Genomic DNA, 20369 nt, shown 5'->3' with positions numbered 1-20369 from the left:
GACCACCAGAAGTCTTCCTAGACCTGGCCGTCCAGCCAAACTGAGCAATCGTGGGAGAAGAGCCTTGGTGAGAGAGGTGAAGAAGAACCCCAAGATCACTGTGGCTGAGCTCCACAGATGCAGTAGGGAGAAAGTTCCACAACGTCAACTATCACTGCAGCCCTCCACCAGTTGGGCCTTTGTGGCAGGGTGGGCCGACGGAAGCCTCTCCTCAGTGCCAGACATATGAAAGCCCGCATAGAGTTTGCTATAAAACACATGAAGGACTCCCAGACTATGAGAAATAAGATTCTCTGGTCTGATGAGATGAAGATAGAATTATCACCAATAGTTCTAAGCGGTATGTGTGGAGAAAACCAGGCACTGCTCATCACCTGCCCAATACAATCCCCACAGTGAAACATGGTGGTGGCAGCATCATGCTATGTGGGTGTTTTTCAGCTGCAGGGACAGGACGACTGGTTGCCATTGAAGGAAACATGAATGCGGCCAAGTACAGAGATATCCTGGATGAAAACCTCTTCCAGAGTGCTCTGGACCTCAGACTTGGCCAAAGGTTCACCTTCCAACAAGACAATGACCCTAAGCACACAGCTAAAATAACAAAGGAGTGGCTTCAGAACAACTCTATGACCATTCCTGACTGGCCCAGCCAGAGCCCAGACCTAAATAAACCCAAATGAGCATCTCTGGAGAGACCTGAAAATGGCTGTCCACCAACATTCACAATCCAACCTTACGGAACCGGGGAGGATCTGCAAGGAAGAATGGCAGAGGATCCCCAAATCCAGGGGTAAAAAACTTGTTGCATCATTCCCAAGAAGACTCATGGCTGTACTAGCTCAAAAGGTGCTTCTACTCAATACTGAGCAAAGGGGCTGAATACTTATGACCATGTGAGATTTCAGCTCTTCTTTTTTAATAAATTTGCAAAAATTTCTAAATTTCTATTTTTTTCAGTCAAGATTTTCAACTTTTTGAATTTACCAAATGGCTGCACTGAAACAAATAAACATTTAAAGGAGTCTGAATACTTTCTGTACCCACTGTACCACCTCAAACCATATCACAGTGTAAAAGTGAAGAAATTCTGAAGAAGACAAAAGTCTGGAGAAAAACTATGTAACACATCAGAGGTCACTGCTCCGTACACCGCCCCGATACAATGTAACACATCAGAGATCACTGCTCCGTACACCGCACCGATACAATGTAACATATCAGAGATCACCGCTCCGTACACCGCCCCGATACAATGTAACACATCAGAGATCACTGCTCCGTACACCGCCCCGATACAATGTAACACATCAGAGATCACTGCTCCGTACACCGCACCGATACAATGTAACATATCAGAGATCACTGCTCCGTACACCGCCCCGATACAATGTAACACATCAGAGATCACTGCTCCGTACACCGCCCCGATACAATGTAACACATCAGAGATCACTGCTCCGTACACTGCACCGATACAATGTAACACATCAGAGATCACCGCTCCGTACACCGCACCGATACAATGTAACACATCAGAGATCACTGCTCCGTACACCGCACCGATACAATGTAACATATCAGAGATCACCGCTCCGTACACCGCCCCGATACAATGTAACACATCAGAGATCACCGCTCCGTACACCGCCCCGATACAATGTAACACATCAGAGATCACTGCTCCGTACACCGCCCCGATACAATGTAACACATCAGAGATCACTGCTCCGTACACCGCCCCGATACAATGTAACACATCAGAGATCACTGCTCCGTACACCGCCCCGATACAATGTAACACATCAGAGATCACTGCTCCGTACACTGCACCGATACAATGTAACACATCAGAGATCACCGCTCCGTACACCGCACCGATACAATGTAACACATCAGAGATCACTGCTCCGTACACTGCACCGATACAATGTAACACATCAGAGATCACTGCTCCGTACACCGCACCGATACAATGTAACACATCAGAGATCACCGCTCCGTACACCGCACCGATACAATGTAACACCTCAGAGATCACCGCTCCGTACACCGCACCGATACAATGTAACACATCAGAGGTCACTGCTCCATACACCGCCCCGATACAATGTAACACCTCAGAGATCACCGCTCCGTACACTGCACCGATACAATGTAACACATCAGAGATCACCGCTCCGTACACTGCACCGATACAATGTAACACATCAGAGATCACTGCTCCGTACACCGCACCGATACAATGTAACACATCAGAGATCACTGCTCCATACACCGCCCCGATACAATGTAACACCTCAGAGATCACCGCTCCGTACACTGCACCGATACAATGTAACACATCAGAGATCACCGCTCCGTACACTGCACCGATACAATGTAACACATCAGAGATCACTGCTCCGTACACCGCACCGATACAATGTAACACATCAGAGATTACTGCTCCATACACCGCCCCGATACAATGTAACACATCAGAGATCACCGCTCCGTACACTGCACCGATACAATGTAACACATCAGAGATCACTGCTCCATACACCGCCCCGATACAATGTAACACCTCAGAGATCACCGCTCCGTACACTGCACCGATACAATGTAACACATCAGAGATCACCGCTCCGTACACTGCACCGATACAATGTAACACATCAGAGATCACTGCTCCGTACACCGCACCGATACAATGTAACACATCAGAGATCACCGCTCCGTACACCGCACCGATACAATGTAACACCTCAGAGATCACCGCTCCGTACACCGCACCGATACAATGTAACACATCAGAGGTCACTGCTCCATACACCGCCCCGATACAATGTAACACCTCAGAGATCACCGCTCCGTACACTGCACCGATACAATGTAACACATCAGAGATCACCGCTCCGTACACTGCACCGATACAATGTAACACATCAGAGATCACTGCTCCGTACACCGCACCGATACAATGTAACACATCAGAGATCACTGCTCCATACACCGCCCCGATACAATGTAACACCTCAGAGATCACCGCTCCGTACACTGCACCGATACAATGTAACACATCAGAGATCACCGCTCCGTACACTGCACCGATACAATGTAACACATCAGAGATCACCGCTCCGTACACCGCACCGATACAATGTAACACATCAGAGATCACCGCTCCGTACACCGCACCGATACAATGTAACACATCAGAGATCACCGCTCCGTACACCGCACCGATACAATGTAACACATCAGAGATCACCGCTCCGTACACCGCACCGATACAATGTAACACATCAGAGATCACCGCTCCGTACACCGCACCGATACAATGTAACACATCAGAGGTCAGTGACCAGTTTTGGGCACCACATTTTAAAAGAGACATCAACAAACTGGATCAAGTTCAGAGAAGAGCGACCAGAATGGTGACCGGTCTGCAAACCCTGTCTTATGAGGAAAGGTTGCAGGATTTGGGAATGTTTAGTTTGCAGAAGAGAAGACTGAGAGGAGACTTAATAGCTGTCTACAAATATCTAAAGGGCTGTCACATTGTAGAAGGATCAACTTTATTGTCATTTGCACAAGGAAAAACTAGAAGCAATGGGATGAAACTGAATGAGAGGAGACAGATTAGATATTAGAAAAAACTTTTTGACAGAGTGATCAATGAGTGGAACAAGCTGCCACGAGAAGTGGTGAGTTCTCCTTCAGTAGAAGTCTTCAGACAGAAGCTGGACAGACATCTGACTGGGATGATTTAGCGAATCCTGCTTTGAGCAGGGGGTTGGACCAGATGGCCCAGGAGGTCCCTTCCAACTCTACGATTCTATGATACACTGTAACACATCAGAGGTCACAGCTCCGTACATTGCACTGTATACACTCTAGCAGTGAGTTGCTGCCCCCCTGAGTGCTCTGTGCCCCCTGATCCTCTTACCTTCATCTCCCCACAGTGACTCCCCTGCAGCACAGCATAGTGATCTGAAGTCCAGCTCCGGAGGCTTATGCTTTGGAAAAACTCAAAAAACTCAGAGCAAATTGAGAAGAAAAATAGAAATCTGAGAGAGTGGAGTGCGCTGCCAGGCGACTCGGATCCCAGAGCCAAACCTCCCCCAGCCCTGAAACCTGAGCCTGGACCATGGGTCCCAGCCAAGAACTCAGCAGAGGTGCAGCTGGGGGACACAGCCAAGTGCTTCACTACCAGCCCCGACCCCTCCCTGCAACACACAGCCCACCGACACTGCACACACCGCACCGCCCCATCCTACACTACCAACACACTGCACTGCCCCATGTAACACTACCAACACACTGCACCGCCCCATGTAACACTAGCAACACACTGCACCGCCCCATGTAACACTACCAACACACTGCACCGCCCCATGTAACACCACAAACACACCGCACCGCCCCATCCTACACTACCAACACACTGCACTGCCCCATGTAACACTACCAACACACCGCACCGCCCCATGTAAAACTACCAACACACTGCACCGCCCCATGTAACACTACCAACACACTGCACCGCCCCATCCTACACTACCAACACACCGCACCGCCCCATCCTACACTACCAACACACTGCACCGCCCCATGTAACACTACCAACACACTGCACCGCCCCATGTAACACCACAAACACACTGCACCGCCCCATGTAACACTACCAACACACTGCACCGCCCCATGTAACACTACCAACACACTGCACCGCCCTATCCTACACTACCAACACACCGCACCGCCCCATCCTACACTACCAACACACTGCACCGCCCCATGTAACACTACCAACACACTGCACCGCCCCATGTAACACTACCAACACACTGCACCGCCCCATGTAACACCACAAACACACCGCACCGCCCCATCCTACACTACCAACACACTGCACCGCCCCATCCTACACTACCAACACACTGCACCGCCCCATCCTACACCACCAACACACTGCACCGCCCCATGTAACACCACCAACACACTGCACCGCCCCATGTAATACTACCAACACACTGCACCGCCCCATGTAACACTACCAACACACCGCACCGCCCCATCCTACACTACCAACACACTGCACCGCCCCATCCTACACTACCAACACACTGCACCGACCCATCCTACACTACCAACACACTGCACCGCCCCATCCTACACCACCAACACACTGCACCGCCCCATGTAACACCACCAACACACTGCACCGCCCCATGTAATACTACCAACACACTGCACCGCCCCATCCTACACTACCAACACACTGCACCGCCCCATCCTACACTACCAACACACTGCACCGCCCCATGTAACACTATCAACACACTGCACCGCCCCTTCCTACACTACCAACACACTGCACCGCCCCATCCTACACTACCAACACACTGCACCGCCCCATCCTACACCACCAACACACTGCACCGCCCCATGTAACACCACCAACACACTGCACCGCCCCATGTAATACTACCAACACACTGCACCGCCCCATCCTACACTACCAACACACTGCACCGCCCCATCCTACACTACCAACACACTGCACCGCCCCATGTAACACTATCAACACACTGCACCGCCCCTTCCTACACTACCAACACACTGCACCGCCCCATGTAACACTACCAACACACTGCACCACCCCATCCTACACTACCAACACACTGCACCGCCCCTTCCTACACTACCAACACACTGCACCGCCCCATGTAACACTACCAACACACTGCACCACCCCATCCTACACTACCAACACACTGCACCGCCCCATCCTACACTACCAACACACTGCACCGCCCCATGTAACACTATCAACACACTGCAACGCCCATTCCTACACTACCAACACACTGCACCGCCCCATGTAACACCACCAACACACTGCACCGCCCCATGTAACTCCACCAACACACTGCACCGCCCCATGTAACACCACCAACACACTGCACCGCCCCACGTAACACCACCAACACACTGCACCGCCCCACGTAACACTACCAACACACTGCACCGCCCCATGTAACACTACCAACACACTGCACCGCCCCACGTAACACTACCAACACACTGCTTCGCCCCATGTAAAAAGAGTGCAGAGAATAAGGGGCAGGAGAGTGGGGAATAAGGGGCAGGAGTCTGGGGAATAAGGGGCAGGAGAGTGGGGAATAAGGGGCAGGAGTCTGGGGAATAAGGGGCAGGAGTCTGGGGAATAAGGGGCAGGAGTCTGGGGAATAAGGGGCAGGAGTCTGGGGAATAAGGGGCAGGAGTCTGGGGAATAAGGGGCAGGAGTCTGGGGAATAAGGGGCAGGAGTCTGGGGAATAAGGGGCAGGAGTGCCGAGAATAAGGGGCAGGAGTGCCGAGAATAAGGGGCCGGAGTGTGGAGAATAAGGGGCAGGAATGTGGAGAATAAGGGGAAGGAGTGCGGAGAATAAGGGGAAGGAGTGTGGAGAATAAGGGGCAGGAGTGTGGAGAATAAGGGGCAGGAGTGTGGAGAATAAGGGGCAGGAGTCTGGGGAATAAGGGGCAGGAGTGTGGAGAATAAGAGGCAGGAGTGTGGAGAACAAGGGGCAGGAGTGTGGAGAATAAGGTGCAGGAGTCTGGAAAATAAGTGGCAGGAGTGTGGGGAATAAGGGACAGGAGTGTGGGGAATAAGGTGCAGGAGTCTGGGGAATAAGGGGTAGGAGTCTGGAGAATAAGAGGCAGGAGTGTGGAGAACAAGGGGCAGGAGTGTGGAGGATAAGGTGCAGGAGTCTGGAAAATAAGGGGCAGGAGTGTGTGGAATAAGTGGCAGGAGTGTGGAGAATAATGGGCAGGAGTCTGGGGAATAAGGGGTAGGAGTCTGGAGAATAAGAGGCAGGAGTGTGGAGAACAAGGGGCAGGAGTGTGGAGAATAAGGTACAGGAGTCTGGGGAATAAGGGGCACGAGTCTGGAGAATAAGAGGCAGGAGTGTGGAGAATAAGAGGAAGGAGTGTGGAGAATAAGGGGCAGGAGTGTGGGGAATAAGGGACAGGAGTGTGGGGAATAAGGGGCATGAGACTGGGGAATAAGGGGCAGAAGTGGGAAGAATAAGGGGCAGGAGTGTGGAGAAAAAGGGGAAGGAGAGTGGAGAATAAGGGGAAGGAGAGTGGAGAATAAGGGGAAGGAGAGTGGAGAATAAGGGGAAGGAGTCTGGGGAATAAGGGGTAGGAGTGTGGAGAATAAGGGGAAGGAGAGTGGAGAATAAGGGGAAGGAGAGTGGAGAATAAGGGGAAGGAGTCTGGGGAATAAGGGGCAGGAGTGTGGGGAATAAGGGGCAGGAGTGTGGGGAATAAGGGGCAGGAGTGTGGGGAATAAGAGGCAGGAGTGTGGAGAATAAGGGGCAGGAGTGTGGAGAATAAGGGGCAGGAGTGTGGAGAATAAGGAGCAGGTGCGTGGAGAATAAGGGGCAGGTGCGTGGAGAATAAGGGGAAGGAGCGTTGAGAATAAGGGGAAGGAGAGTGGAGAATAAGGGGCAGGAGTGGGGATAATAAGAGGCAGGAGTGTGGAGAATAAGGGGCAGGAGTGTGAAGAATAAGGGGCAGGAGTGTGGAGAATAAGGGGCAGGAGTGTGGAGAATAAGGGGTAGGAGTGTGGAGAATGAGGGGCAGGAGTGTGGAGAATGAGGGGCAGGAGTGTGCAGAATAAGGGGCCGGAGTGCGGGGAGTAAGGGGCAGGAGTGTGAAGAATAAGGGGCAGGAGTGTGAAGAATAAGGGGCAGGAGTGTGAAGAATAAGGGGCAGGAGTGTGAAGAATAAGGGGCAGGAGTGTGAAGAATAAGGGGCAGGTGTGGAGAATAAGGGGCAGGAGTGCGGACAATAAGGGGCAGGAGTGCAGAGAATAAGGGACAGGAGTGTGGAGAATAAGGGGCAGGAGTGTGAAGAATAAGGGGCAGGAGTGTGAAGAATAAGGGGCAGGAGTGTGGAGAATAAGGGGCAGGAGTGTGGAGAATAAGGGGCAGGAGAGTGGAGAATAAGGGGCAGGAGAGAGGAGAATAAGGGGCAGGAGAGTGGAGAATAAGGGCAGGAGTGCGGAGAATAAGGGGCAGGAGTGCGGAGAATAAGGGGCAGGAGTGCGAAGAATAAGGGGCAGGAGTGTGAAGAATAAGGGGCAGGAGTGTGAAGAATAAGGGGCAGGAGTGCGAAGAATAAGGGGCAGGAGTGTGGAGGATAAGAGGCAGGAGTGTGAAGAATAAGGGGCAGGAGTGTGGAGAATAAGGGGCAGGAGTGTGGAGAATAAGGGGCAGGAGTGTGGAGAATAAGGGGCAGGAGTGTGGAGGATAAGAGGCAGGAGTGTGAAGAATAAGGGGCAGGAGTGTGGAGAATAAGGGGCAGGAGTGTGGAGAATAAGGGGCAGGAGTGTGAAGAATAAGGGGCAGGAGTGTGGAGAATAAGAGGCAGGAGTGTGGAGAATAAGGGGCAGGAGTGTGAAGAATAAGGGGCAGGAGTGTGGAGAATAAGGGGCAGGAGTGTGGAGAATAAGGGGCAGGAGTGCGGAGAATGAGGGGCAGCGCTGGGAATACTGAGGCGTCACACTAAGTAAGGAGCCGATTCATGAAGACTGGCATAGAGCAAGATGGAGTTCAGGGCCCCGGAATCATTATGAGGCGCTCGGCACTTGATGACTTTGGCGCCTTTATCAGCTGGCGTGCTCTTTCGCGCTCTTCTGCTTCCCTCTGTGCTCTTCCTCTGTGGGCACGGAGGAGCACAAAGTTTGCCAATTTTCGTGGCTTTGATGAATCGGCCTCTTTATAGATTTGTTAATAAAAGTAGAAAATCTTATGAAATACGAAAAATTGTCAGTGACGAGAAAAACGTCCGAATAAAAGAGCGAAAACCAAACTGTGTCCGTCCAGACGGTGTGGCCAGGACCGTGTCACCACGGACGGTAGACACCGCTCCACGGAGATTGGACTTATCGTGACCTTGAGGCTCAGGCAGTCCTATGTAAATAAGGCGTAATCACTGTGCGATACTCACGACTGCTCCTTATAACAGACGCTGCCTACGTGTCGTCACATTCAGAGGCTGAAACCTTCTCACAGCTGAGGGTCCGTCACAATCCCTGGGAACGCACCGCACCACACTGACACATTGTAACAGACCCGGCTGACACAGTACAGGACTGAGAACGTCTCACATGGATAGCAGAGATGTACAATATGCAACAGCAGAATAGTGACTGCAGCTCTGGAGGTGTCTGGACGATAAGACACGATGTAACAGGAGAATAGTGACTGCAGCTCTGGAGGTGACTGGAGGATAAGACCTGATGTAACAGGAGAATAGTGACTGCAGCTCTGGAGGTGACTGAAGGATAAGACACAATGCAACAGGAGAATAGTGACTGCGGCTCTGGATGTGACAGGAGGATAAGACATGATGTAACAGGAGAATAGTGACTACAGCTCTGGAGGTGACTGGAGGATAAGACATGATGTAACAGGAGAATAGTGACTACAGCTCTGGAGGTCACTGGAGGATAAGACACGATGTAACAGGAGAATAGTGACTGCAGCTCTGAAGGTGACTGGAGGATAAGTCACAATGTAACAGCAGAATAGTGACTGCAGCTCTGGAGGTGACTGGAGGATAAGATCTGATGTAACAGCAGAATAGTGACTGCAGCTCTGGAGGTTGCTGGAGGATAAGATCTGATGTAACAGCAGAATAGTGACTGCAGCTCTGGAGGTGACTGCAGGATAAGACAGGAATGTACTTTAAAATTAGAATGATCAGGTTATGGAGAAGGTAAACCTCCACATGCCAGTAGCCCCCACGCCCCCATATCTGCACCACTGACCCCCCGCTCCCCCACATTTGCCTTCTACCCTCAGGGTTCTGTGAGAGGATGGCATATCGATGATTGGCAGCAGCGGTCTGCCACTCCCCTCTCACAGCTCTGACTGCCAGGACGGAAACCTGGAGCAAACCCAGCGACACCGATAACGGCATTTACCGAAACTGGCCACCGGATCCCAATTCCTTCCCGTGTGTAAGATCTGTGCAGTTTGTTACAATGTGTCAGTGCAGGTATAATGTATCAGACTAGAGCCGTCACTCAGCTCATGTGCAGGATAACACTGTAACAAACCTTCAGCTGTGAGAACAAATGTAAAAAACCTCTGCATGAAATAATATCAATGTCCGATGAACCATACACAGAGCGGATCCTGATGGTCGCAGATTGGTTCAGATCCACTGATCTCTAAGGTTCAGCTGATAACAAAGAGCAAAATGGAGATGATCCGTGCACTGCACGAAGGTGAGATCACAACCGCCGCAGCGTCTTCACATGTCACCATGAGTCGCGTGTCACCCACATATAATCACAGACCCCCGGGGCCGAAAACAACGGAGACAGAAGGAACGTCATCTCACCTGGAGGAGAGGAGAACTGACAGATCCTCCACCACTAATCACAGACCAGAGCACAAAGAGCCAACACCTGCCCGATCATCACAGGAGCAGAGGGGGCACATACTTATCTACACACTACTCAACACACCTTCTAATAGTCCTGTCAGAGCACAAGAAAATGCCGAAATATTAACCCCATTTAAAAGGTACTACAATACTATAATACTGCTCCTATGTACAAGTATATAACTACTATAATACTGCTATGTACAAGAATATAACTACTATAATACTACCCCTATGTACAAGAATATAACTACTATAATACTGCCCCATGTACAAGAATATAACTACTATAATACTGCCCCTATATACAAGAATATAACTACTATAATACTGCTCCTATGTACAAGAATATAACTACTATAATACTGCCCCTATGTACAAGAATATAACTACTATAATACTGCCTCTATGTACAAGAATATAACTACTATAATACTGCCCCTATGTACAAGAATATAACTACTATAATACTGCCCCCTATGTACAAGAATATAACTACTATAATACTGCCCCCTATGTACAAGAATATAACTACTATAATACTGCTCCTATATACAAGAATATAACTACTATAATACTGCTCCTATGTACAAGAATATAACTACTATAATACTGCCCCTATATACAAGAATATAACTACTATAATACTGCCTCTATGTACAAGAATATAACTACTATAATACTGCCCCTATGTACAAGAATATAACTACTATAATACTGCTCCTGTGTACAAGAATATAACTACTATAATACTGCTCCCTATGTACAAGAATATAACTACTATAATACTGCCCCTATGTACAAGAATATAACTACTATAATACTGCCCCATGTACAAGAATATAACTACTATAATACTGCCCCTATACACAAGAATATAACTACTATAATACTGCCTCTATGTACAAGAATATAACTACTATAATACTGCCCCTATGTACAAGAATATAACTACTATAATACTGCCCCCTATGTACAAGAATATAACTACTAGAATACTGCCCCTATGTACAAGAATATAACTACTATAATACTGCCCCTATGTACAAGAATCTAACTACTATAATACTGCCCCCTATGTACATGAATATAACTACTATAATACTGCTCCCTGTGTACAAGAATATAACTACTATAATACTGCCTCTATGTACAAGAATATAACTACTATAATACTGCCCCTATGTACAAGAATATAACTACTATAATACTGCCCCCTATGTACAAGAATATAACTACTAGAATACTGCCCCTATGTACAAGAATATAACTACTATAATACTGCCCCCTATGTACATGAATATAACTATTATAATACTGCTCCCTATGTACAAGAATATAACTACTATAATACTGCCCCCTATGTACAAGAATATAACTACTATAATACTGCTCCTATGTACAAGAATATAACTACTATAATACTGCCCCTATGTACAAGAATATAACTACTATAATACTGCTCCTATGTACAAGAATATAACTACTATAATACTGCTCCTATGTACAAGAATATAACTACTATAATACTGCCCCTATGTACAAGAATATAACTACTATAATACTGCCCCCTATGTACATGAATATAACTACTATAATACTGCTCCCTATGTACAAGAATCTAACTAATATAATACTGCCCCTATGTACAAGAATATAACTACTATAATACTGCCTCTATGTACAAGAATATAACTACTATAATACTGCCCCTATGTACAAGAATATAACTACTATAATACTGCCTCTATGTACAAGAATATAACTACTATAATACTGCCCCTATGTACAAGAATATAACTACTATAATACTGCCCCCTATGTACAAGAATATAACTACTAGAATACTGCCCCTATGTACAAGAATATAACTACTATAATACTGCCCCCTATGTACATGAATATAACTACTATAATACTGCTCCCTATGTACAAGAATATAACTACTATAATACTGCCCACTATGTACAAGAATATAACGACTATAATACTGCCCCTATGTACAAGAATATAACTACTATAATATTGCCCCTATGTACAAGAATATAACTACTATAATACTGTCTGCTATGTAAAAGAATATAACTACTATAATACTGCCCCTATGTACAAGAATATAACTACTATAATACTGTCTGCTATGTAAAAGAATATAACTACTATAATACTGCCCCCTATGTACAGGAATATAACTACTATAATACTGCTCCTATGTACAAGAATATGACTACTATAATACTGCCCCTATGTACAAGAATATAACTACTATAATGCTGCCCCTATGTATAAGAATATAACTACTATAATACTGCCCCCTATATACAAGAATATAACTACTATAATACTGCTCCCTATGTACAAGAATATAACTACTATAATACTGCCCCTATGTACAAGAATATAACTACTATAATACTGCTCCTATGTACAAGAATATAACTACTATAATACTGCTCCTATGTACAGGAATATAACTACTATAATACTGCGCCTATGTACAGGAATATAACTACTATAATACTGCTCCTATGTACAAGAATATAACTACTATAATACTGCCCCTATGTACAAGAATATAACTACTATAATACTGTCCCTATGTACAAGAATATAACTACTATAATAATGCGCCTATGTACAAGAATATAACTACTATAATACTGTTCCTATGTACAAGAATATAACTACTATAATACTGATCCTATGTACAAGAATATAACTACTATAACACTGCCCCCTATGTACAAGAATATAACTACTATAATACTGATCCTATGTACAAGAATATAACTACTATAATACTGCTCCTATGTACAAGAATATAACTACTATAATACTGCGCCTATGTACAAGAATATAACTACTATAATACTGCTCCTATGTACAAGAATATAACTACTATAATACTGCCCCCTATGTACAAGAATATAACTACTATAATACTGATCCTATGTACAAGAATATAACTACTATAATACTGCTCCTATGTACAAGAATATAACTACTATAATACTGCTCCTATGTACAAGAATATAACTACTATAATACTGCTCCTATGTACAGGAATATAACTGCTATAATACTGCCCTCTGCTGGTTCAGTGCCAGCTGTGCGGTGGGTGAGGTGGTGAGTAAATCAGACCCTGATACAGCTCCTTCTCGCACAATACTAGGCAGCAGTAATTATTGGCGTATAGTGGCGGTGCTTTGCTCGCCTCTGGATGATTCCTTATCAGGTCCCCGGTCTCGTGGAGGATGATAAATCGCGCAGAATCTTACAGTAAGCGGAGACTTTCCAGCCAAAGAATGTACAAACCAAAACATCTTGCGGTGGTTGATGGTGGTGCCAAGCACTTGGCTGCAGCCTCCCGAGCGGAAGACTCTGAGGCCCCTCAGCTGCATAAAAGCAGCGCCCCGTGTTGTCATCATGGCGGCTCTGTGTGGTTTGGCTCCACCATGACCCGGGCACGGAGCCCTGGAGGCCGTCGTTCTCAGCACCTCCACATTTCTGGGGATGACTCGGCACCATCCGTTTTTTGTACCCAGGACCCCTGCGTCCACTTATCCCTGTTAACAGATTTATGAACCTTGGAGGGTAATTGGGGGAGGGGGACAGAACCGGTGACAACGCGACCTACACCGGAGAAACGATGCGCTGACCAGAGGAAACGTCTCGTGGCCACGGCTCGCAGCTGGCAATGGCCGCCGTCTCCTGCGGATCAACACTGGTCGAAGCTGGAATTCTACATCAGCGAGAGACAGAGGATCAGAAAACAGAAGTGGGTAACGACCGCCACCCCGTGCCAAGGAGCACGGTCCACAGCCGATCTGGTCACAGATCACAGACTGACCGCAACAAAATGGAAGAAGGGCCTGAAGGCAGCACAGAGGGTTTCAGATGGGCAGAGTCCGGATTTCGTGGCCGTAGTGACCCGTCCACTCGGGTATTGCGTGATGTATATTCTGTATGTTCCCATTCACACTGATTTGACCCTAAGACTGAGGCAAAAAAAGCTTCTCCAGTCACATCTAAAGCTGCGTAAATATGGCCCACTCAATCAACAGAGCGGCGGTCCCCCCCCCGGGACACACACCCTGTGGCCATCAGTAGCCCCGGCCGGCCCTGTGCCGTCAATGTTACTGGTGCTCTATGTGGCACAAAGGCTGGTGACGTCCTGTTATACCGCTATACCCTGCGCTCATACGCAACGACAGGAAGGAGCATAATGGACGGGATAATAGAGCAGCAGATTGGGGCATCACATCCAAGAGATTATCAACGTGCCCGGTACCAGCTCTACACAAGTCACCCGGACTGCGGCCAACACCGCCGAGAAACAACGGCGTAATAATCACCACAGAACAAAGAGGACGCAAACAAGTCACCAAGGAAAGCGACAGCTGCTTATCAGACCGCTGATCCCCGGACAAAGAGAAGATGACGAGCAGCAAACTGAGATCTGCAAAAATAAACCCGTACAATGGTGACACCTGCTCCAATCAACAACCTGATAAATACTACCTCTATATACAAAAATGTAACTACAATACAGCTCCGTATATACAAGAATATAACTACTATAATACTGCCCCTATGTACAAGAATATAACTACTATAATACTGCCCCTCTGTACAAGAATATAACTACTATAACACTGCCCCTATGTACAAGAACACAACTACTATAATACTGCCCCTATGTACAAGAATACAACTACTATAATACTGCCCCTATGTACAAGAATATAACTACTATAATACTGCCCCTATGTACAAGAATATAACTACTATAATACTGCCCCCTATGTACAAGAATATAACTACTATAATACTGCCCCTATGTACAAGAATATAACTACTATAATACTGCCCCTATGTACAAGAATATAACTACTATAATACTGCCCCTATGTACAAGAATATAACTACTATAATACTGCTTCCTATGTACAAGAATATAACTACTGTAATACTGCTCCCTATGTACAAGAATATAACTACTATAATACTGCCCCTATGTACAAGAATACAACTACTATAATACTGCCCCTATGTACAAGAATACAACTACTATAATACTGCCCCTATGTACAAGAATACAACTACTATAATACTGCCCCTATGTACATGAATACAACTACTATAATACTGCCCCTATGTACAAGAATATAACTTCTATAATACTGCCCCCTATGTACAAGAATATAACTACTATAATACTGCTCCCTATGTACAAGAATATAACTACTATAATACTTCCCCTATGTACAAGAATATAACTACTATAATACTGCCCCCTATGTACAAGAATATAACTACTATAATACTTCCCCTATGTACAAGAATATAACTACTATAATACTTCCCCTATGTACAAGAATATAACTACTATAATACTGCCCCTATGTACAAGAATATAACTACTATAATACTGCTCCTATGTACAAGAATATAACTACTATAATACTGCCCCTATGTACAAGAATATAACTACTATAATACTGCTCCCTAAGTACAAGAATATAACTACTATAATACTGCTCCTATGCACAAGAATATAACTACTATAATACTGCCCCTATGCATAAGAATATAACTACTATAATACTGCCCCTATGTACAAGAATATAACTACTATAATACTGCTCCTATGTACAAGAATATAACTACTATAATACTGCCCCTATGTACAAGAATATAACTACTATAATACTGGCCCTATGTACAAGAATATAACTACTATAATACTGCTCCTATGTACAAGAATATAACTACTATAATACTGCTCCTATGTACAAGAATATAACTACTATAATACTGCCCCTATGTACAAGAATATAACTACTATAATACTGCTCCCTAAGTACAAGAATATAACTACTATAATACTGCTCCTATGCACAAGAATATAACTACTATAATACTGCCCCTATGCACAAGAATATAACTACTATAATACTGCTCCCTATGTACAAGAATATAACTACTATAATACTGCCCCTATGTACAATAATATAACTACTATAATACTGCCCCTATGTACAAGAATATAACTACTATAATACTGCCCCTATGCACAAGAATATAACTACTATAATACTGCTCCTATGTACAAGAATATAACTACTATAATACTGCTCCCTAAGTACAAGAATATAACTACTATAATACTGCTCCTATGCACAAGAATATAACTACTATAATACTGCCCCTATGCACAAGAATATAACTACTATAATACTGCTCCCTATGTACAAGAATATAACTACTATAATACTGCCCCCTATGTACAAGAATATAACTACTATAATACTGCCCCTATGCACAAGAATATAACTACTATAATACTGCCCCTATGCACAATAATATAACTACTATAATACTGCTCCCTATGTACAAGAATATAACTACTATAATACTGCCCCTATGTACAAGAATATAACTACTATAATACTGCTCCTATGTACAAGAATATAACTACTATAATACTGCCCCTATGTACAAGAATATAACTACTATAATACTGCCCCTATGTACAAGAATATAACTACTATAATACTGCCCCCTATGTACAAGAATATAACTACTATAATACTGCCCCTATGTACAAGAATATAACTACTATAATACTGCTCCTATGTACAAGAATATAACTACTATAATACTGCCCCTATGTACAAGAATATAACTACTATAATACTGCCCCCTATGTACAAGAATATAACTACTATAATACTGCCCCCTATGTACAAGAATATAACTACTATAATACTGCTCCTATGCACAAGAATATAACTACTATAATACTGCCCCTATGCACAAGAATATAACTACTATAATACTGCTCCCTATGTACAAGAATATAACTACTATAATACTGCCCCCTATGTACAAGAATATAACTACTATAATACTGCCCCTATGCACAAGAATATAACTACTATAATACTGCTCCCTATGTACAAGAATATAACTACTATAATACTGCTCCTATGTACAAGAATATAACTACTATAATACTGCCCCTATGTACAAGAATATAACTACTATAATACTGCCCCTATGTACAAGAATATAACTACTATAATACTGCTCCCTATGTACAAGAATATAACTACTATAATACTGCTCCTATGTACAAGAATATAACTACTATAAATTCTACTCTCCTCCAGAGCTGCAGTCACTATTCAGCTTTACATCATGTCTTATCCTCCAACTCTTTTATTTTACAAAATTATCAAAATTACACTCAGAAACAAACCACAATACATAAACTAAAGAAAACCAACATAGACAGACATAAAATGTGCAAAACATGCGCAAACAACTGAAAGTCCAAATCCTTTCCTTGTCCTCCACTGAGCTCGGCAGCTTAGGGTCCCCCAGCAGGAATCCACTTAAAAGAAAATACAAAGAAACATAAACCCCTCTCCCCACTCTCACTCCATTCACCCCTCACCGATTTTACTGGTTTACTATTTGCAATTTACAAAAACCAAACGAAAATAACCCTTTCCTGGCCCTCCGCCTTGAAAAAAAAAGAACTCCGCCACTTTGGCCGACAAACCTTACCTCCTATTACACAGCAAAGATTTTTTTTTTTTTTCTTTTTCCCTTTTTTTTCCCTCTCCCACACATGGCAACAAGTTCGCAGCCTTTTCTTCCCACCACCTTGCACCGCAGGTCCTACAAGTTTGTAGCCTTGTCACTGCAAAATCTGGTCCACGAAAGTTTATGGCCTTTTGATTCCACCTTTTTTTTTTTCTATGAAAACTCTTTCCAGAGTCCGCAGAGTCTACTTCTCCTGCCCTGCTCCTTTGCTCCTTCATGTTGCTCTTGGCATCCGGTCATCCATCCACCACCCCCCATGCACCCCCCTCCCAACCTGACTACACCCCATCCACACATTCTAACTAAAAAAAAACAAAAAAAACGTGTGTTATATGTTTTTCCTTTTACCAAAGCACAACCAAAAGACATTTTCCAAAACTCTCAATACCATCCCATCTACTTACGCATTAATATACAAACTAAACACAGCATTTACATACCCAAGGCCCAAGTTTGGCACCTGTAAGCCCAATATCCATTATATGTCCTGTTTTTAAAACAAAAAGCTAAGGTGGCATGCACCAGCCCACCACCAGGAAAACGGGGTTCTAGAGGCTCCATCCCTCACTAACACATTCATCCTATCCCTCAAGAACTAAGACTGTCCCTACTTCTGTCCCTAAAAAAAGAAACCTGTCCCTATCTGTCCCTACCTGCCCCTACTCTACCTAACTTATCATAACTAACTCTCTATCTGTCCCTCAGTGCCTGTCCCTCCCTGTCCCTACTTCTGTCCCTAACACACCCAGTGAAACTTATGCTATCCCTACCCTCATTCACACGGAGCTAGCTCTCCCTTGAGTGCGTTTTTAAAATGAGAGGCCTCTCCAAAGCCAAGAGGCCTTCCTCACACCCAACCTTTCGAACTCCAAAGAACGGACCTTCACCAGGTCACCCAAGATGTTTCCTACCACCTCATCCCTTGGGAGGGTTTTTTTCCGCGTCGTAACTAGGCACCGTGCATTCCAAGTGTGGAACCTAACCACTGCACTGACTAGGAATAAAGTGCACGGGTCCCGGCCACCCAGGGATCTGAACGCTCCATAGGCCCATTCAGCGTAGGAGAGGGACGCCAGCCGCGGCCAACGTATGGAGGCACCCACCCTGTTGTAAACCTCTGCATTAAAGGGACAATGAAGCAGGAAGTGCTCCATGCTTTCCAGCACGTCGCCACACTCCTCACGAGGGCAACCCCGGTCATCGGAGTTCCTGCACTTCAAGTTGTCCCTTACATACAGCCTCCCGTGGAAGCAACGCCAGGTCAAGTCCCAAAACTTCATGGGGATCCGCTTAGAATTTAAAAGCCCCAGCCCGACCTCCAGATCCCGGCCTGGGCAATCCTTAAGGGCCAGGGGCTTCTGGAAATGGGTCAACAGGACCCTCCTGTCAAGGCACTGCCTCGACATGGTCCTGATTTCCCACACTCCCAGACCCCACCGGCGGATCACCTTCAGAACCGGGGTAGCGTAAGCCGGAAGATGCCCATGAGGTGTGCGTAGGTCCTTCACCCGCCCTCCTGTCTCCCATTCCTGGAAGAAAGGCCAAAGCCAACCCTTGCAGGAGACTACCCACGGAGGAGCCCTCTCTAGCCAGAGGTTAGAGATGTTAGTCTTAAGAAAGGTGTTTACTAGAAACACCACCGGGTTGACCATACCCAACCCGCCTAGTCTCCTCGTACGGTATGTAACCTCCCTCTTGATTAGGTTAAGCCTATTCCCCCATAACAATTGGAAGAACAGGCTATAGACCCGCGTCCAGAGAGGTTCCGGCAAGATGCACACACTGCCCAGGTATATCAATAAAGGTAGCAGATAGCCTTTAGCCAGGGCAACCCTTTCCCTCAGGGTTAAAGACCAACCCTTCCATTGGTCCACCTTTTGGGCGGCGATCTTAAGTCTGCCCTCCCAATTTTGCTGGGGGTAGTCCCCGGGGCCAAATTCGATGCCTAGAATTTTGGCGGTGGCCTGGGGCCCTGGAAGGGTGTCCGGGAGATCAAAACTAGGATCTCCCCCTCCCAGCCAGAGACTTTCACACTTATCCCGGTTGATCATGGACCCGGATGCCTCCGAGTAGCGCACTACCTCCGACATGACCCAGTCCGCCTCCCCTCTCGAGGATACGAACAGGGAAACATCATCGGCGTACGCCACCACCCTCAGAGAGGAGCCAGAGCCCGCCCGGTCCATCCCGACTCCCGCCAACGGTCCACGATCTACCCTCCTTAAGAAGGGATCGATCGCGAACACGTATAAAAGCGGGCTCAGCGGACAGCCCTGACGGACCCCAGAACCCACCTCAAAAGGAC

The 20369-nt window shown here is 45.8% G+C and overlaps 1 protein-coding gene across 5 annotated transcripts in view; it reads right to left on the bottom strand.

Annotated features, from left to right (window-relative positions):
* Window positions 1–20369, bottom strand: part of IL11RA (interleukin 11 receptor subunit alpha) — a 187268-nt gene that overhangs the window by 90099 nt on the left and 76800 nt on the right. The window contains exon 1 of one of the 5 annotated variants that reach the window (XM_073556712.1): window positions 10406–10582. The exons of 3 other annotated variants lie outside the window; for them this stretch is intronic. Coding sequence is in view for 1 of the 2 variants with exons in the window: in XM_073556710.1 (XP_073412811.1) it covers window positions 3935–3940 (6 nt within the window). In the remaining variant the exon portion in view is untranslated. Of the gene's footprint in view, window positions 1–3934; window positions 4128–10405; window positions 10583–20369 lie in introns of those variants that run through there. One more of the 5 variants, XM_073556710.1, reaches the window with a different exon arrangement.

Source organism: Dendrobates tinctorius, unplaced genomic scaffold, assembly GCF_039654945.1.
Source record: "Dendrobates tinctorius isolate UK_male_01 unplaced genomic scaffold, ASM3965494v1 ptg000237l, whole genome shotgun sequence".
Lineage (NCBI taxonomy): Eukaryota > Metazoa > Chordata > Amphibia > Anura > Dendrobatidae > Dendrobates > Dendrobates tinctorius.
The sequence above is the reverse complement of the archived record's forward strand: the minus strand, read 5'-3'. Positions and strand labels throughout refer to the sequence as shown.